This window comes from Cyanistes caeruleus, chromosome 15, assembly GCF_971803275.1.
Source record: "Cyanistes caeruleus chromosome 15, bCyaCae1.hap1.1, whole genome shotgun sequence".
NCBI lineage: Eukaryota > Metazoa > Chordata > Aves > Passeriformes > Paridae > Cyanistes > Cyanistes caeruleus.
In genome coordinates, this window is record NC_141715.1 from 7,973,754 (window position 1) to 7,994,054 (window position 20,301).

Consider the following 20,301-nt stretch of genomic DNA (forward strand, 5'->3'; position numbering starts at 1 on the left):
AACTTTTATTTCATCAACATGAGGTAAAGCAAGGGGCCCAAGATGTACATTTAACTTGCTGTGGGAGTGAGGTAGATTAGCATGGCCCCACCATGGTGGGGAGCATGGGCTGGGAGATGGGTCAGGACCCCTCCAGCCCAATTGACTGGGGACAGTGGCTGGAGGGGGATTTCACCCTGTCAGCAGCAGTGCCCATAGCTCTGGGGAGAGCTCTGGAGAGCACTTGGCTGCTCACTCAGCCCTGGAGAGGCAGCTCCATGACCTGATCAGCCTCACCTCACCTGCCTCCTTTAGGTGTGTCCCCCAAAATTTACAGGACTGTTTACACAGCAGCCTTAAAAAGCAGGGGCAAGTGTTTTGTTTTTCTCTCTCTCTTTAAAGGAAGCATCATGCAAACAGTGTCAGTGCAGCTGATAGGTTACTGCCTGTGCATCTGCATGCAGGGACCAGATCTCTGTCCTGGCAAGGTGTCACTTCCCAGGTGAAAGCCTGTCCAGGAAGAGATTGGGCACTTGATATAGAGGAAAATTAACACCTCCTTCTTAATTATTCCCAGCCAAACTCAAGTTAAATTAACTGATTACAACCTGGCTCATGCAATGCTCCCCATCCTTTCTCAGCATGGGTCCTTGTATTACCCCTTTGTCGCTGAGGCTCTGTCATCCCTCCTGCCCCACATCCATTTCATGTCACAGATCAAGCCCAAAGATTTTAAATTCTGAGTTGGATGATATGGGTGTTGCTGCTGGCTCTGTCTGGCACACTCAGTGTGGGAGGTTTTGAAACTCACAGAAGAAAATGGTGATTTGAGCCATGAATATTTTCTTTAAACTCGTCTTTGTTTCTTTGGACAGAGGTGATTCCAAGTGCAGAAAGCTGTGGATTCCTCTGAAGAAATACGTGCTCACAGTAAGTTTAAAATTTTGAGTTTTGCTGGTAAAAACAAAGTGAGGAGGAAAAGTATCTTCAGGCACAGGCTTTGCCCATGAAGGCAGTGAGGAGGCTGCTCTTCTGTGGGGTTTGTTCTCCCCATGCTGCCAACCTGGGCTCTGGCACTTTGCTGTGGTTTCCCCTAAGGGAACCCCTCTTGCCTTGCCTGTCCTCTCACGGGGTCCAGCTCTGTATTTCCATTTCACAGTGCAGCTGGGCATTGATGCCATGTCCATACCTCGCTTCCATCAGTCTGGTAGTGCCATGTATTTATTCATCTTTGACAAGACAACTCCAGTGTTACCTGAGGTCAGTGTGGGATAACAGCTCTTTGCAAGGTCTCTGGTTTACTAAACCAGTTTTAGGCCTTTACTGTTCAGTTTAAAGCTGATCCAATGGGAATGTGGGGATCTGGGCTGGAGGTTCAGCTCATCAGCATCTTCCAGGCACGGAGAACTGTTGGGACACTCCACGGGGTGATTTTTTCCCAGTGACACCCTTTAGAAACAGATTTCCTTGATCATATTAGCTTGGTAAATCCCAGCTCAGCTCTGAACACCTGAGCTGTGGTGGTTCTGGAGGGATCTCTGCCCAGCCCCGTGAGGATGAAGGCAGTTCGCTCTGCATTTGTTAACTCTGAGGGGTGGGAACGGAGCCCCCGGGGCCGGGAGCGGGGGGTGCCTGTGCTGGGGTGTCCCGGCGGTGTCCCCGCAGTGTCCCGGCGGTGTCCCCGCAGGCTGGTGACAAGGCTCCCCCCTGTGGGATGTCCCCGCACCGCAGCCCCGCTCGCAGGCGGCAGCCGGGGGTGGCACAGGCTGCACAGTGTCCCCAGCAGAGCTCCTCAAGTGACAGCTGCCGTGAAAGCTGGGCAGCAAGCCTCTGCGGAGTTTTCCGTGCTCATTGCTCGGGTTGCCTGGCCAAGGCCTGGGATTTTCAAGACGTATTGAGGAAAGAAAAAAAACTAAAAATAAAAAGGATGACCTCTGTTGCGGGTCTGTGGTTCGTCTGGCCATGCTGGAGCTGGGTGGACAAAAGCAGCACCCACAGCCTTCCTGCCGCCAGGGTCATGTCCTTGTAGCTGCCCCCATCTCACTCTGGATTCATGCCACTAAAGCCATCAGTGTTACTGGGGATGTCTGCCAGCGTGAGGGACTGCAGCTGGCACAAGCTGTGTGACCCCTATCCCCTGCCAGTGCTCCTTGCCCCCCGTGCTGGCACCAGGTGAGGTCCCTGCTGCAGTCCAGCACATGGCCAGGAGCAGCACTGTGGGCTTGGGTCACCCAGATCCCACCGAAACAAGAGCCTGGACAGAACAGAATTAAAGTGGTGAATCTGGGGGAGCAGTGAAGAGGCTGGAGCTATTATAAAGCCATTATGGAGCTATTGCAATACTATAAGCAGTTGCTACTCCTGCTCCCTGGAGAGAAGGGTCCTGGCAGTGGGAGCGATGCTGCTGCCCCAGGGCATCCCTGCTGCCTCCATCCCTGCCCTTGGGCTCAGCCCCAAAAGCACATGCCTTCAGCCAAGGCTCCTCATGCCCGATTTCTTCATTGCTAAATGAAATGTGTGATTTTGGACCTGCACACATGTTTCTTTAACACTTTGTGGTGGCGACTCCTCCCAGTGCTAGCAAGGATGGGGAGACCAGCTGTGGTCAGGCATGACCTGAGGTAGCTCCCGTGATTAGACAGAAAAATAAAACCCCAGTTCTTCTCTCTGAGGGGAATTATTTCCAGCATCACAAGAAAACAAAGCGGACCAAGAGGGATTATTTTCCCCAAACAAGATGCTGTTTGAAAACACCCACTTGCAATCACACAGAATTTTTTTCATCCCTTGTTGTTGCAACTTCGCCAAGTCAAAAATTTTGATACCGAGTTGGCTACTGAATTCATGAGACCTGCTTAAAATTCCTGAATTTTTTTTTTTTTTTTTATTTTGGAAATTCTCATTCTTTTTGTTCAGTGCCTGCTGCTGGAGCCTTAAGAGACCTCATTTTCACATGTCCCTTTGACCAGAGCAGCTAGAAACCCCTTTCTGCTCCCCCCTCCTCTTCCTTTCTTCCTGATTCCCCATGGATTGAATGAATTTTGGACCCGGGCCTTGAAGCAAACACGAAGCACTGGAAGATTTGCAGTTGATGGTAGGAGTTGTCAAGAGCTGTTGTCAGCACAGCTTACAAGATGTGCACGAACCATCACCAGCAACTGTTCCTTCCCAAGCCAGCTCTCCTGACAAGACAGCGAGCACACGGAGCTGCCTCTCCCGGCAGAGAGATGGAAGCAGAGCTTACCCTGCTGTCAGTTTGAGCGGCGTTGTGTTGGAGCTGGAGAAACAGCCCTGCACACGCACACACCTGCTCCCACACAGCCTGGCTCAGCCCCAGCCAGCCCCACGTTCCAGCCTGAGCGGGTTGTGCCGCCAGGACGCACCATGGTGCCCTGGACCGGGCTGGGACAGCCAGAGCTCCCCAGGGACTCACAGACACACTGGGTGGGAACAGGTGGAGAGGCCAGGGCTGGCTGCCCATGCCAGGGCTCCAGGAGCACACAGTGGCTTTGTTTGCCCATGCACAGTGTGGGAGGCTCCCCCAGCTTGGCACCAGAAGATTGGTGCTTTTCAAAAGACTATTGTTTTCACCCTGTGTTTTTGGAAAAACAAGGGGCAAGCCAGGCAGAGGCATGAGAACCACCCTGGCTTCTTCTGCCTTGAGTTTCTGCTGCCGTAGGCACCTCCCTGGCTGCACTCCCAGCTCCTGACCTGCTTCCCACGTGGTTCAGACCCCTGATCCCACTGAGCTTTTGCAGATCTTCATTTGCTCACATCTCCTTGTTTCTTTCTCTGATCCTCTCTTAGCAGGAGAGGTCTCTGCTGCATCAGGACCAGAGCTTATGGCAGAACAAACACACAAAGGTGTTTTCCAGACTTCTCCAGCCTTGGCCTTGCATGGGCATCCCAGTTCTTGTTGTGGTGGCCAAGCCAGTGGCCAAAACGCATTGCCCTCATCGCCATAGAGCTGTGGCATGTCTCAGCAGTCACTGGGCTAATGACCCAGATAAGAGAGAACACCCAAATATATTTGAAAAAACCTCCACGTGTGCTTTGAGACTCAGCTGTGGTATCTGAGCTGGGGCTGGCAAGACCCACAGGGCCTTTTAGCTGGTCCCCAGCTGAGGTGGAACACATGTGCCCTTTGCCTAGGAGAACTAGGCTCAGGGCTTGTTCTCCCTGGCTTTCACTGCTATCAAATGCCTGCCTAATGAGATTTATTAAATCAACTCACTTTGGTGTAACAACGACAGGAATGCAGCTCTCCTCTGCCCAGCCAGGGCTTGCTGTGACTGTGCACAGCAATCAGAGGTGACTCACAGGGGCAGGTGGACTTGGCCAAGATCCCAAGAGGGCTGGCCCTATCCCTGGGATCCAGGGGGCAAAACTGGCTTCATGGTGATGCCAAGAAAGTGGGTGTTGATCTGCATGTAATGTTCATCTGCATATAATGATTTTTTTTTAGCCGTAACTGCATTAGCATGGAAGGCGTTTTTCCTTTGGAGGAGTTGCAAGGTAACACCTCGTTTATGTTCCTTTACATAACAGCAAGGGGCTGCTGCTAATTGGCAGAAATATTTACGTTTTCCATCTGGAGCTGGTTCTGTCTACTGATGAGCTTGTCTCCAGCTCAGCTGCCCAACACCATGGAGGCTGGGAAAAGGCCTCAGCTCCTGGTGTTGGTGGCTGTTGGGGAACCTTGGAGCTGGAGGATGCTCTTCCAGGGAGTGAAGGTCAGGTTAACGCCCAGAAGGTGTTTCCTAGGTGTGGGTAAGGTGTTAGCTTTGGCTTAGCTCGACTTGGCTCTGCTTGTAGCTCTCTCTCAATGGCGGCAACAAATATTTCCTTGTGTAATGCCTGGAAGGATGAAAATTCCCTGTCTCAGCCTGAAGTAATGAGCAGTTTCCTGGTTGGTGTCCCCAGCATGCCCCACAGATAAGGGCTGTAATGCTCTTTGGTTAAGATAACAGGGAGCCAAACCTGTCCCTACTCTTGACAAAATTTAATCTCCCAATGCAGTTCCTGAGTTGAAATGGTCTCCCCCAGCAGCAGAGAGGGATGTTCCTCAAATCAGAGTACTGCAGCTGTGTTTTTAACCTTGAGCCTCTCTGAACTGCTAATTGTGAAAGAAGCACTCCCCAAGCCCTGCCATAAAGCCGTGCTCCACCTGGGGCAGGCGGGGGAAAGCTGGGAAGATCTGGCCTTTAACCTCGAGGAGCTTTTTCAGGTGTGCAGGTGTTTGTAGCCTTTGTAGTCAGGTACAGGGGTGGAGAATGTGACTAAAGTTCTCCTCAGCCTATTTAGCGGGGTGAGCTATGTGCATAAAAGCACTGAGATGTTGGGTTTACTGTTTCAGGCTTTAAATTCAAACAGCTAAATTGGGAGCAGGCTTCATGGGGGACACTGAGCCCTGCAGCAGCACCAGGAGCAGCCCAAAGCCAAGAGCTGTGCTGCCAATCCTTTGCAAACATAAATATCTCTGTTGTTTTCTTGCTTTGGCCAGACCTCCCTTCCCTTCTGTCCCAAAAGTGCAGGCTGAGGACATGGCCCAGACCTTTGGTTTTTGGGAAAACTTGTGGGCATAGAGACCAGCCCCTGTTTCAGTGATGCCAAAGAAGTTCTTGGTGATTTACAGTGTATTTGCTGAGTTGGCAGATGCTCTCAACTGTCAGAGATGGAGGGAGATCATTACATGGGACAAAACCAAGGAGAAAGTCTCATCTGTGGCCTTACTGCTGAGTGCAGGACAGAGCTTAAAAACCATCCTGGGGAAAGCAACGGGTTGAACGAATCTGGTTGAACAGTAGGAACTATACAGATTTCCAAAGATGGTGTTGCTCTAAGTGCTATCTCTAAATACTTCCTCCATGAAGGAACCATCATCAAAGCAGATATTTAGATAATGTCAGAGGTTCCTTGACCACACCTGAAGAAGTGTGCAGGGGTGAGGGGGAAGAGCATGAGTCACAAAGAAAGAACATTGTTTTCTTTGTTGCTCAGCCTCTCACATTCCTTAACTTTTATATAAAAATCAGTATTAATAAATCCAGCTGACCTTAAAATAAATACCCATTTGAGTCAGGTGCCAAGGGGTCCTCAAATGAGAATGTGAAAAAAACCCTTGGTCATGAAAAGAAAACATCAGCAGTGTTGAACTGAGGAATGTGGATTGAAACAGCAGTCTCAGCCCTTTGGACACTACCACATTAACAAAGCTCTGACAGGAATCAATGGTCCTCTTGCTCTGTTTTCCTTTGGTCTCCTGATCACCCCTGGTTACTTTCTGTTGCCACCAAAGGTCACAGTCCTGTGGATCCACTGCTACTTTTAATTGCAGTTCTGACTATTCAGATTCAATGTCTAGTGTCAAACAGCTCTTAAGTAAACAAGAACTTTCTGGACATCACCCCAACCATTCTTTTCTGCTTTCTGAAGCCTGTAGGCTGCGTTCTGCCCCACCTCATGCAGGTACAAGCCCAGACTATCCCTGATGAAGTACAGAGCTACTTTCATTTCACAGCACAAGTAGGATCAAACTGAAGCTCCAGGGACAGCAGCTTATCTGCCCAGAGTAAGCACTTGTTTTTCTAATGTGATTGCAAATTAATTCCAGAGATAATGTGATACCATGTAATTGAGAGTCCCCTGAGCTGGTACCAGAGTCTATTTTTGCCAAGTCCTCTGCAGACCAGTAAGGATGCTATTTCTCCACTGGTAATGAAGATGTAGGGAATCCTTCCTTGCTTTGAAGGTTTATGTCTTACACCCCTGTACTGCTAAAGGTCTTTCTCTCATCTCTAAAAATCAATGTGACACTTAATTTTGTCTTCCTTCCACCTTCCCTTGTTCTTGTATTGCTTGTTATGAAATGGGCCAAAGGCTGTGTTTGTACTGCAGTTATCCCAAGGCTGACTGCATCTTTGCAAGTTAGAGAGACAAAAAAGCTGTGGAGAGGGTTCTGCAGCCCTTTTCTTCATTTGGAATGTTAATTTGAGTATGTACTCAGCCCAACCATCAATTTGGCATGGAATCTGTAAGTGGGTACTTGTCTCTGGAACCTTTAACCTGCTGCTGGACAAGAATGAAGCAGGCCAGTGGCTTCCCCTCTTACTCATGCCTGCTGCCAGGCTGGGGGTTTCAAAGAGCAGGAGCTCCTGGCACACACATGGCAACCCTGTCCCTCAGGGTTCTCATGAAACACCCTTGGGTAACACAAGGGATGGGAGTGAATCCTCCAGGCTGCTGTGAAAGCAGTCAGGGGGGTTCCTGTGGATTGGTGCCCTCTGGAGCTCTGGGATTCTGCAGGATACAGATGATGGCGAGGGGCTGTGTTCCAGCCAAGGGACCTGTGAGTGTCTGGGGTAATCCTTCCCAACCTGCCCAAATCCCCGAGCTGCTGTGGGAATGCAAAGGGGGAAGGAGTAGGAGTTGCAGTGTAAACTTGATTTCTGCAAAGCTCAAAGACAGTTGGTCAGAAGAAACCTGTTTATTGTGAGGTTTAGGAAAACAATTTCTATGCAAATTGCCTTTTTTTTTTTTTTTTTTGCCAAGTAATGGGGTTGATAGCGAACTTGGAATTATAATTTTAAGAATACAAATACATAGTATCTTCTTCAAAAAACACAAAATAAACTTCTCCAGGGAACATTAAATGAACAAATGTTTCTAAAATAAACAGGCAACAAAATGGTGTGGGAGGGACAAAATAAAACAACAACCCAACTCAGAAGCCAAAACCCCACTGAAGAAGCAGCAGTCACATCTTGAATTTATACTCAGGCTGTACTTTCACTTTGCTTTTCCTGTTCGATAGCTGGTAGAAAAACAGGAAACAAGAACACCATCAGTAAATATTACTGTTTATGAACAATAAAGTTTGCCTCCCTACGGAGACAGACTGAGGGAGTGTTGGGGGTGTACATCCTGAAGAAGAAAAGGCTCTGGGGAGATTTTAGAACCCCTTCTAGCACTTAAAGAAGCTACAAAAGAGCTGGAGAGGACTTTGGACAAGGGCCTGGAGTGACAGAAAAAGAGGGAATGGCTTCACACTGACAGAGGGCAGGGTTAGATTAGATGTGAGAAAGAAATTCTCCACTGTGAGGGTGCTGGGGCCCTGGCACAGGTTTCCCAGAGAAGCTGGGGCTGCCCCATCCCTGGAAGTGTTCTAGGTCAGGTTGGATGGGGCTTGGAGCAACCTGGGATAGTGGGAGGTGTCCTTGCCCATGGCAGGGGGTTGAAACAAGATGATCTTTAAAGTCCTTTCTAACCCAAACCATTCTGTGATTTAATGATAATGGTTCTGCAGGATACAGTTTTCTATGATCATTCTTCAAGCCAGAGAATGGTTAAATCCATAATTGGTTGTTTTGATCACCCTGAAAATGACAATTCATTCCTACACCTGCATAGCAAGAAGGGAGCAGTTCATGGCGTGCAAAACTCCTTTTGTATTTACAGCTTTAGCATTGGCAAGGACAATAAAATGGGAAAAAAAAAGGTATCTAATGTTGAGGGATTGCGTGTGCATGGCTATCAGCACACACAGCGATTAGCAATATTCTTCTGAAGGAAACTGCTCACAAAATCTGCTCCAAATGCTCTTTTCATATCTGAAGCTGAACATGAATCCCAGCCTTATGTGGCTGCCTGTGCACAGTGTATATGGGAGAAGACCTTGCAGGAGAAAAGCTCAGGGGTGCTTTTCTGAGGGAGATTGGCTGTTAGACGAAGATGATGTTGGGTTTGCTTGCAGAGAAGGTGCCTGCAGTTCTCCTGCCCAGGGCTGACAGCAGGTACCAGTGGGGGGCAGCAGCTCATCTGCCTGATAACATTAAACCCAGAGCCCGGGCACCCTCTGGGGATGCTGCCTTGGCCTGCCAGGGATGGGCAGAGGTTCCCCTGTGCCTCCAGAGGGGCTGGTAACAGGGTAATTACAAACGGATTGATCATGTTACCAGCACCCAGTGGGAACACTGGTCCTGCTTTTAGCAGAAGCAAGAGCAATCCCATCAGAAAGGGTTTTTCAGACAAAATGCACTGCTGGTTATAATTACTGATATCCTTGGAAGCCCAGAATAGAGTCTAAGTATTATCCCCACTTAAAGTCAGGGATGAGTTTGAGCCTGTAATCCTGTGATTAGTATTCATTTTGCATATGAACTGCAATACGGATTATGCCCTTGCTACTCGTACTTCAAATAGCCTCATAAGCACTTACTTTCTTTAGTGGGCAGTGGATTTTTCTCTCTGGTTTCTGTCTTCTTCAGCTTGGTCTTGTCAAATGTTTCAATTTCTGCAAAATCTGGTTTGTCGGACATGATGGGTCCTGACAAAGAAAGGGAAAACACACCCATGGCTTCATTAGCTGGTGCTGTGATATCAGCCATCTGCAAAGCATTTTCTCCTCAAGAGAAAAAATATGAAAATACCATAAAAATGTTTATTCAAAAACCCCCACAAACCTAACACTCAATCTGGGACCTTTCCCTGAGGCTTGGCTCTTTCGGAGTGAAAGAGGAAATGCATAAATAGAATTTTCTCTAGATTTCTCAGATGAAATTTCTAAAAATCGTATTTTGCACATGGCAACAAGAATAATCAGCAATAAAGAGACAATGATTAATTGCCAGTAATCCATGATGCCCCCTGAAAAAAAAATAAACCTGTATTTTAAGAAATGCTGCCAACTAGAAAATCTACAATAAACCTCAAATCCAATAGGAACAAAGAGCTTCAATTATGATTTTCTTTTAATTAATAGGATTTGTCTTTTATTCTTAGCCTTCTGTACTGAGTCCATCCATCTCCATAGCTGCTGTGGACACTTGAGCGTAACAATAGAGGACTGGTTCCCCCAGCCCTTTGTTTGCTCTTGCTCCATATCCCAGTCACAGCTCAATGGCTTTGATTACATTCCTATAATAAAGAGAAACCCACAAAGCACACTAGCATTTCACCTGTCAAAACTTCCCTAATCCAATTTTCTTTTTATTAAGAAATTCAAGTTAAAATCCAGCCTGGGCGTTATTTCCCTTATTTCAGTGGAGTTTCCCATCAAGGCAAGGCTTGGCCCGGAGATGGCTGATATAATTATATTTTTTCCTTCCTGCAGAAAATCAGATTTCATTGCTATCTGCACTGAAACAACAGAGTAAATATTCACAAGGAAAATTTTTTTTTTAAAAAATGAAAAGCTACTAAAACCACATGGCATTACCGTCTGGCTGCTCTCTCTTCAGCTGCTTGGTGGCTGTCTGAGGCAGTGTGAGTTGAAAAAGGTCAGGGTAATCCCTCCTCTCCTCTCCCCTCCTCCCTCCTCCCAAACCCATCGCTATTAATATTGATTAGTTTAGTGCTGGGATTGTTCAGCGTTTAGGAAAAGGACAGATTGCTCCTGTAGAAAGTGCATGAGGGAGAGAAATGGGAAAACTGACATGGAAAACTGCCAAATTACATCTTGATTTTTCTTTTTTTTCTGTTCTCTTCATTTACCATGACAATCACACTGAAGTTTCCCTTCCCATCATTTTCCAGTGCTGAGGTTTGGAGTAAAGGTGAGGTTTGAGGGTTCCTGCTGCCAGATTGTTTTTTTTGAGCGGGACTGTAGGTGCTTTCAGCAGCATGCCTGGGGATCATCCCCACCTCCCCAGGCAGAAGAATGAATTTGGGGCTCTGGAGGGCTCTCAACACAGCCATGGTGTGATTGCCATGAGCAAGGGCCAAGTCTGAGATTAGCACAGCCCAGGCACCACAGTAACATCCAGGAAGGCGTCCTAACGAGATGTGCTGTGAATTTCTGCTTGTCCCTGATTTGGTAGCTGTTAATGCACTTGCAGGTGCCTTCCTCAGCCCATGGCTCTGGAAGCAGGGAGAGAAGGGCTTTGTGCATCCTCCTGGATACTGGTGTGGGTTTCCTCTCATGTACTTTCAGTGCCTCCATCTGAAATTCCAGACAGGAGTGGGGGACAATGAAGTTGGGATAAAATTAATTGTGCCCTAAGAGTAGCTGGTTTTCTCTATTGACTGTAAGGCCACTTGAACAATGAGCTCAGAGGGACAGAGATGTCTCCCAGCTGATTGAGACCCCTGGAGGGTCTGTGGATCTTTCTGCTGGCACTACAGGCTTAGGTAGAGTGGGTTTGAGTCTGATAATGTGTGCATGGTTTTAATGTGCTTAAATGTGTCTTAAGGACCTCTAACAATGTTTGTTTAAACTAAAACAATGAACAGGTTTGTGGTTGGACTTGATCTTAAAGGTTTTTCCCAGCCTAAGGGATTTGTGCAGGCTGGCTCAGTTATCTCTGCATCTTCACTGACCACACCAGCTCACTGTGTGTGCACACCATGTTAAACGTCAGGACTCGGTTCCTTTGCTTCCATCCCACATATCCAACCAGTTGTCACAAATAGAAAGCTGTGTTCCTGACTGAAACCTCCTGGGAAAAAGCAGGAAGGCAGCCACTGGGTGAATATTTGGTGTAAGCTGTAGCTGAGATTTGGCACTGAAGAGTCTTTGTGTCTGTTTAAAGAGAGAGCATTAACCTCTTGTTTGACTGGACACAAGATTTAGAAGATCAGAAAAGACTTTAAAACATAATCTGAGATTCATGAATCACTCAGGCAGTTAATGAGTTTCAGTTTTTAAAATATTTGTCCATTTAAAAAAATAACTATAATTCTGATTATGAAGCGAGACTAAAAGGACAAAACCTCTTAAACTTCAAGAGTAGCAGAAGTTCTCTCAGTCATAGAGAGTGAACAAAGTGTTCAGAACAGCAAAACAGAGGAACCTCACTTTTTGTTTTCTGTGTCCAGTCACAGGCTCTGCCCCCAGGATCCACAGCAGAGCTCAGGCTCTTCTAAACATGCTAAGACAGGGTGAGCATGCTTGTTTTCACCACCATCACCACTTTAATTGCCCAATTTATTGGCAAACCTAATACTAAAACAGTTTGGGATACGTTATTTGGGTTTTTAGGCTGAAGATGACTAAGTTTTTAATTGATTTTGGGTTGGGTTTGTGAGGAAGGTGCAACAGTATTGAGCCAAATAACATAATGATGAGAAATCACACCTTCTCATTCTGCTGAAATCAGGAGATACTCATCTCCATAACAAACATCTTGACTGTTGCATAAAGTGCCTGTCAAGTTTCTGTAGCTTGTAAATTCAGTGCTGTGGTCAAACACAGCTCGTGTGGGATTCAAACCTCATGTTTATATACTCCATGCAGCACACAGCTGGATGCAGTTTACACATGGAAAGTTTGGAATTTGGCCTGAGGGCATCGCATACTTTGAGGTAAAGATGGGTAGGTAATATCTTACTCAGATGCCTTTTCCTTTCAAATATTTTTGCTATATAAGCAGCAAAGCTGTTCTTTGTCAGGTTTTTAATTTCAGGATTTCAGAGTCACCATATTCAGTAAGGGGAACATGGCATTTACCTGGCCTTGGGATGACTGTGGTTGCAATGAACTTCAACTTTTCTTTGTGTTGCACAGAGGCAGCAGAATGATCCAGTGTATAGAAATGTGCAAAACCAGGAAGCCAGTGGAGCATGCAGACTATAGAATCTTTACAGAAGCTCTACATGTAAAGCACATAAAATTACACTGGTATGGCTGTGCCTAAAAAGCTGCCTCATACAATGGAAACTGTACTTTATTTCAATTTGTTGCCAAAAGATGAAGGGCTGAGTCAAACCTGCCAGGACTGACACTTCTGATACCAGTGAGTCACCTGCCATTGACAGCATTAAACCATGCCTGGCAGCACAAGCCACTGAGTCTGTCAGACACCCACAGAGCAGCAGGGAAAAACAAGCACTTGCTCCCAGGATTCAGTAATAGGTGAGAGGAAACGTTTAGAGGGAGTTCAAGTGAAAAGTCTGAAAGGAAAGGCTGGGAGGTTTGGACCCTGCTGCCACTTGACCTTTTCTCTTGGCTGCTGTCACTTGGAAGCAGCGTGCCCAGCCTATGCATATATATGTATATATGGGCTGTAGCCTTATATGGGCTGGGGGATGTTGTGCTCATGTTTGGCACAAGAGGTGCTCTGGAAATGCCAAGTTTCATAGAGACGAGGTGGGCAACTGCCAGAAGAAGAGGTTTCTTTCTTTTTGGTGCAGCAGTGGGAATCAAATGGTCTCTATTTCCACGGGGAGCTGAGGGGGGACAAAGCACCCTAACGCGAACAGCCGGGTAGAGGAACAGACGCTCGAGCAGATCAGTGTCTGTAGCTGAGCCAATAAGCTGACACAACTGATTTTATAATCACATTAGTGCTGTCTCGAAATAACACACCCACTCAAATATAACAGTGATTTCATTTTCAAAATGCTGTGGTATTTTTGGTGCTAAAGGTAGAGGATCAATGTGTCAAGGCTGAAAGCTGTGCTGGAATCTGCACAGACACTGATTCCTGTAGGTCCCTGTGGGCACTGAGCACCTTCCAGGCAGGTAACAGGATTGGGTATGTTAGGAGTGATCCTTAGGAGTTTTCCCGTCCTCAGGGGAACAGGAAAAAGAAAAGACTACAGCTTCACTGAAAGGGTTTTCTTAGTTCTCTTTGTGCCTTTTGTTCCGTCTTGCTGCCAAAAAAAATATCCCTGTTTGGGAACGGAGACAGGTTCCCAGGCTAAGAGACAATGAATCCTGGGGGTGTAAGGAAGGCACTGATCCCTCTTTGGCAGACTCTCTGCTGCAATGCTGCACTGCCAGTGAGTAAATACTCGGCACTTGTCTTACACTGGATGTTTTATCATTACCTAAGGTGTTTCATTTTCCATATCAGGACCGTTGAACCTTGAGGGTCAGTACATGCAGAAGATGAGGGGGGAGGAGAGGCAGTCGTAGATAGTCCTTCTTCTTGGGCTATTTTTTCCAGCCCCGTGTTTTCCAAATAGCTCAGGAGTTCAGACAAGTCTATTCCAGAGACCCTGTTGCAGCAAAGAGCAAAAGGAGAAAACATAAGCTAGTGGGAGTAGAAATTTCCTCTCTCTCTTCTTTTGTTTTTTGGCTTTTTTTATATTATAAAACTTGGTATGGGGGTGAATTTTTAAAAGTTTAACCAGATGGAGATTCTTGCAACAGAGCTTTCTCAAGAACTTACCCAAAAGTGTGTCTTCCAGCACAAAGTACTTGGCTCTGGCCTGGCGCCTTCTAGCAAAATTTGTTGACCCATGCATGAATTATTAAAGGAAAAAGTAGAATACAGAATGTCCATGCACAGGCTTCTCCCCCCAAAGCCAGGGTGGGGAATGAGGCATGTGATGTGTTAGTCACATTAGTTAGTGCTACAGAGCACATGACAGTTTGTGATGAATACTGGTCTAGAGACACAAGTTTAGCATGACTTTGAGTCTTTAACAGTCTTTATTTTTTTTCCCTTCTTTCTGTCTCTGGACAGAAGTATCTTCTGCAAGCAACAGTTTAGGGAAGGAGTAAGACAGGGAAATCTTGGATGAGCGTCGGGAGTGTGCTCAAACATGGCTCTTCTCAGTGTAGCTAGCTGCTCTGGAATGAAACAATCCATTCTTGGGATTCTTCCTATCTTTGCTTCAGACAGGAGAAACATTACCATTGAAATTGTGGTACCCACTGTGCAGCAAATAGATAACCAGCATAATCTAGGAGAAGATAGATCAAAGATCATAAAATCCAGACATCTACTTAACTTTATGTTAACTTCAGATTTTCATTTTGTCCAGAGGAAAAAGCACAATAGGTGGGTCTGTTGTTAAAATCCGTGGTGGTAGCTACAGAGGTGAGGTGTTCTTCACTCCTGGGACACAGAGCTGTGGATGTGGTTTTGAGGGGTGCCTCACCAGCACTTCTCTTTGTGTTGCCAAATCATTCCACTCGCAATAGCCTGGGACTTCTGGTAGCTTGAGTGGTTTTATGCTGGGGAGAGGATAAACCCTGAAGCTTTTCAGCTGCTTAAGGAAACAAGGCTGCTGAAGCAGAGGAACAGAAAAGGCAGCCAAGTTATCTTTTCTAGCTGATTACTCTGAGAAATTTGCAGAATAAAAACTTGTAGTTTTCCATCATCTTTTCCAAAAATCATTTTCCAATTTTATAAGCTTGTTATACAGTGTAAATCAAACACATAGGTATTACATGCTGTGTATGCAAGGTCAACTATTATGTAAGAAAATGGTAATCAGTAAGTTCCACATCTATTGACTTCTGCCTTTCGATGAAAGCTGCAAGAAATTTACATTAAATGCTGTTTTTCTTTTTTAAAATGTAAAATAAAGAAAAAAGAAAGATTATACTGTTTACCTCTCCTGGCATCTGAAGTGAACATCTCTTTCTCCAGAACCTGAGTGAACTAGAACATTTTTAATGAGTTCTTTTATGGATTTTTTTCCTTGCAAATGTATGCAAAGTGCTAAAATCATTTGGAATAAAGTTTTCTTCATCCCATTGTTAACCTGAGCTCTGTCAAAGGAACTCCTTTGGAGTTAGTGTACCTTGAGTAAGAGTGACCACACCATGAAATAACATGGGAGCAGCAGAGAGTGATTGTGTTGGCAGCTGATAAATTGTGGTAATGTGAACTGTAGCCTTTCCTCAACCCAAGGTAAAAGCACCACAGCAGCTTGAGCATAGATTCCACATGAGAACAAAGAATGGGAATTCAACAGCAATGGGGACACACAAGCTTTAATTTGAGTTAACTTGATCTTTGGGACATGAGCATGTATGTCCACAGCCCAAGCTGGTGAATGCAAAGAAAAGTAAATAGGAAGTAAAAAATGCAAGTGTGCAGTACTGCAATTTTCGCTTGCCTAGTGCATACATTGAGTGATTTTCACTTTTGGATGAATACTAGCTTGCATAAAATTCAAATAACTCAGCTGTCTACAGATGGGGGGTGGGGAGGAGTGTGGGAAGGGGAACAGACGGAAGGAAATGGAACTGAGAAGACTGAATTAACCTTTCGATGTCTTAAATTTCAAGGAGGGAAGAATCATCTCTTGTTAAGTCTGCAACCATGCAATTAAAATATGAACAAGCCTTAAAAGCCACATTTGACCCATATTCCTAGATTTCTTTTTCACAAGACACATCTTCTAAAACAAAGATTCAGATCCAAAAAGTGTTCAGAGGCAGGGAAAAAAATCTCATACTGTAAATGTTTATTTTAATCACAGAACTCTAGTAGAAAAATGAGTAAAAATGCCTGACATTTACGCAGAACATGTGCCTTTGATACTCAATTCAGTTTTAAAAAATCCTTACATATGTGTCTAGTAATGGCTGACAGTCTTTGAAATGATGAATGGTTTTCTCTGGGCTGGAGTTCATGTTTCTGAACAAGCTATTTGGTTGAGCATCATGAAACCTTATTTGTTAGTACAGGGCAAAGCTTTAAAAATGAACTTTGATTTTTAAGTGCCCTTTTGGACACCATGAGTTAGAACAATTGGATACTTGGTGATATGAGCGTTTCCATGGTCAGTTATGGATGCTCAGCAAGGCCAAGTGTCATGTGTGAGGCATCCTGAAACAAAATGTTTGTTAGAAAATGCTATAATGCTGGAAAAGAATAAAGTAAAGACTCAGCTTGTCTCTGTTTCTGGATGAAACACGCAGGAAAGGAAGGCTCTTTGCAGAGCAACCAGCTATAAAGTGTTTGCTAATTTTTCCTTGGTGTTGAAAGGACTCGTGTTTGGTCAATGTTGTTTGCAAGATATCACCTAAGGCAAAAATTGAGCACAGAAGAATGTATCAAATAATTTGTAGGTGAACAATTAAACCCAAAAGCAAACACTTTGCTGACATACAGATAATTTCCAGGAAAAACTGTTTGGCATATAATACACAGGTATTAAAACAGACAATGTCTTGTTTTGCTATGTGTCAGATTCCCATTTCCTCCTACTAAGATAATAACCTAGTATTAAGGTAAGGAATTGTGTGGCAGGCTATCAACCTTGCAAGGATTTGTACAATCCTTACAAGGATTGTAGCTTTGCAAAGCTGATTTAAGTTTTGGAGTATTTTAGCTCAGTTTGTACTAAGCCTTATACAACACTGAGCACAGTTGGGATAAGGGTATTTTTCTTTAAGTTTCTCCAATTTCTGATGTGGTGTAATCAGGGCTCTTGCTGGAAGCAGACTTAATTGTAAGGTAGATTCTTCACAGAATATTTATTCCAAAGTCATACTAGGTCAGGATGGGGACTGGGGATACATGAAGGAAACATGGCTCCAGTTCTTTTGTGATACCTACAGGCAGTAGTAATTTGTGCTTATGAATAGCTTTTCCTGAAAACAAGGGAATTACACCAGTAATTATTTTAGATCTACTGAGTTACTTTGTAAGCACTTAGCAGTCAATCTCTGCAAAACTTTTAAGCTGAGTAATTTATCTGTAAGGATTTGTAAGAAAACACACTGAGCTGTAGAAATAGCTCCCCCTTCATGGTGTGGATCCGGACATGGATTTACTCATGAGACAGGGAAGCCATGACACTCTGGCTCTTCAGTCCTAGGAGCCAGATGCTGACCAGTCACATCTGCCAAGCTCCTGGAGCTGTGCAGCAGCTGGGTCCTTCTGCTCTTCAGCAGCCTCACACTGGGGCTGTGTCACCGTACAGGGCAGCACAGTGTCAAACCTCCTGACACGGGGTGACAGTGCTGTGTCATGTGCTGGGACTGCAGCCCTGCCCTGCACAACCCCTGCTCTGAGTGTGCCTCTGGATTCAGAGCAGGGAAGTGAGGCTGTGGGAGCTCCACAGCCTGCACAGCACTAGAAGGGGAGGAGTATGAAATGCTGCCTTCACAATTCAGGTGTGCCTGAGACAGTGGAAGAGGGCAGTGGGTGGACAGCTAATGGACAGTAGCCTTACTAATGCTAATTGTGATGTTTAGGAGTGATCTGAGAGGCAGATGCTTTCAACAGCTGAATTTTGGGGATGTAACTCATTAAGTTGTTGCCTCTCTCCTCTCTCTATTTACTACCTTAGAAAATATGGCAAAACACCAGACAGAGACTAAGACGATGAAAAGTCTGGAGGAAAAGTCTTACAAAGAGCAGATTAGCTCACTGCATTTATTCAGCTCAGAGATGAGGAGACAGAGGGGGGCTCTCATCACACTCTGCAGCTTCCTTTAAAGGCAAGGGGAGATGCCGATCTCTTCGATTTCGAACCTGAGGAAATGGAATGAAGTTGTGTCAGGGAAACTTCAGCCTGGACATTAGGAAAAGGTTCTTCACTGAGAGGGTGGTTGGCCACTGGAAAAGACTCCTCAGGGAATTGGTCACAGCCCCAAGCCTGACAGAGTTCAAGGAGCACCTAGACAATGCTTTTAGTCACATGGTTCAGCTTTAGACCATCCTATGAGGAGCAGAGTTGGACTCTATCCTTATGGGTCCCTTCCAACTTGAGATATTCTATGACTGTGACTCCTGGGCTGTCCTTAACCTTTCAAGTAGACAGCAAGAGCACAAAGTGAGCAGAAACGCCTAAAATGGCAGCCTGGGACTGCATATGTCTGCCCCCTGCAAGGAGCCTTGGAAGCCTTTGAAAGGAGGTAGGATAAGCTGGCATGAAATGGCGTATTCGGAGCCAGTTCAGAAGAGAGAAGCCATTGCCTTGGACTCAAAACCAGCAAGCAGGTGCTGTGCAGTGCCTGCCTACCTGCCTGCCTCTGCTGTCTGTCTCCTCTCACCACGTGTGCTTTCTGTGTCAGGTTTCTTGCAGTTTTATTCCTGTCAACTGGCCAATGTATCTGCCGAAGAGCCAGCTGGAGTCCGCTCTCCCCATGTTTCATCAACAAAATTGCCAGCTTGTTCTGATTCAGTATCTTTATTGTTGTTGATGAGGCTAAATGAATCAGAAAGAACATGGCTATGTATACAAAATACAAATTCAGAAACCTCATCCTGATGTGAGGAAATTTTATTAGTGGTTCAAGTGGAGAAATCTGCTGTGGAAACAGACGGGCAGCACAAAGACCTTCTGAGAGGCCATTTCCCCCAACCCTACATGTTTTATTGGGTTTGCGTAGTACCTCCTAACAACACCAAATCTTCCAGCAGGAAACAGAGTTTTAGATCTGATTAAACCCAGGTTAATTTACTGTGGAATTGTGACTCTCCCTTCTTTGGATTCTAAATGCAAAACCTTTTAATGAGTCTTATAAATGTACCTCTAGATAAAATTCAGAATCCATGCTGCAGAACCTGAAACAAAATCCTCCCAGCTATTGAAAATACATAAGTTTCAATTAATCCCATCCTGCTTGTATAATTTTTTCCCCCTTTCATATATTCTTTGTCAGTTTTTCGTGGGGGGAGAAAAATGGCTTTTCCTGAGAGGGTTTTTACTATCTAAATCCAAGTTTCCTTAAATGCCTTATTAAACCCACCACCTATGGCTGCTGGCACTGCATGACAGAAAAAGCTGTTGTAGTTTCAGTGTAGCATGTGGGAACCACAGACTGCCAGGCACTGGTTTTAACACTTCGGGTGTAAGCTTGCATCTCCTCTCTAACTTATGCTAACTCACTTTAAGGGTGCTAAATTTCGTGTTTCAAAATGCATTAACTCTTTGTCAAAGGGCACTTCATTACTTCTGGTATGCTTACATTTGGGAAATGTTTGGCAGTGATTGCTCTTGATGCTTCAATTCAGAAAATTTACAGGAAATATTTTAATATGGTTATGAATCTGGAATCTTGGAATCAATTACCCCAGAAAAGGCCTCTAAGGTAGTTTAGTCCAGCCTATGTCAACCAGGCCATGGCACTGAGAGCCTCGTCCAGGTTTCTCTTGAACAGCTTCAGGGACAGTGATGCCACCACGTCCTTGGGCAGCCCGTTCAATGTCTGATGACCCCTTCTGTGATGAAATTTTTCCTCAACCAAAGCCAGCAGGGTAGGAGCCTGCATGGTGCCACTACTGGCCGTGGTCACTCTCTGGGCACGCCAGGACGAGAGGAGAGTCTTAAACTGCCCCAGAGGAGGTTTAAGTTGGACACGAGGAGGAATTTCTTCACGGAAAGAGTGATCAGACGTTGAAACGGGCTGCCCAGGGAGGTGTTTAAGGTAACACCGGACGGGGCACTCAGTGCCCTGGTGTGATGGACACGGTGATGCTCGGTCCAAGGTAAGGCTCGACGAGCTCAGAGGTATTCCCTCAGCTATTTGATTCTGTGACTCTGAGCCCGCCCAGTCCGAGGAGGGCGAGTGGCTGAGCTACCGTGCAGGCGAGAACACCGGGAAACGTTAATTCTGGGGCGGCCCTCACTGCCCCCCGGGCCGGGCCGCCCGCGGCCGCCGCCTCAGGGCGCGCGCCCCGCCCGCCCTCA

At 45.7% G+C, this 20,301-nt stretch overlaps 1 protein-coding gene and 1 long non-coding RNA gene across 5 annotated transcripts in view; one reads left to right on the top strand and one right to left on the bottom strand.

The window, feature by feature from the left end:
* LOC111935575 (uncharacterized) overlaps positions 1–19,079 on the top strand; it is a 39,003-nt gene extending 19,924 nt beyond the window's left edge. Inside the window, exons 6-7 of the long non-coding RNA XR_002867739.2 lie at positions 855–909; positions 17,956–19,079. This is a non-coding gene — a long non-coding RNA (uncharacterized LOC111935575). The remainder of the gene's footprint in view (positions 1–854; positions 910–17,955) is intronic.
* LOC111935573 (thymosin beta-12-like) lies at positions 7,451–20,281 on the bottom strand. Of its 4 annotated transcripts, XM_086851728.1 has the most exons (8): positions 20,193–20,281; positions 18,631–18,816; positions 18,018–18,140; positions 14,091–14,931; positions 13,747–13,917; positions 12,425–12,566; positions 9,197–9,304; positions 7,451–7,792 (listed from the first exon to the last, which is right to left on the bottom strand). In XM_086851728.1, the coding sequence occupies exons 6-8, from the start codon at positions 12,537–12,539 to the stop codon at positions 7,755–7,757; spliced, it is 261 nt and encodes an 86-aa protein (XP_086707854.1). In that variant the 5' UTR covers positions 12,540–12,566; positions 13,747–13,917; positions 14,091–14,931; positions 18,018–18,140; positions 18,631–18,816; positions 20,193–20,281; the 3' UTR covers positions 7,451–7,754. The 4 variants fall into 4 exon arrangements, with proteins under 4 accessions (XP_086707854.1, XP_086707856.1, XP_086707855.1 ...); XM_086851730.1 differs by lacking the exons at positions 12,425–12,566; positions 14,091–14,931; positions 18,018–18,140; positions 18,631–18,816; positions 20,193–20,281 and having other exon boundaries at positions 13,747–13,784; XM_086851729.1 differs by lacking the exons at positions 13,747–13,917; positions 14,091–14,931; positions 18,018–18,140; positions 18,631–18,816; positions 20,193–20,281 and having other exon boundaries at positions 12,425–12,575.
* Positions 20,282–20,301: the final 20 nt, after the last annotated feature.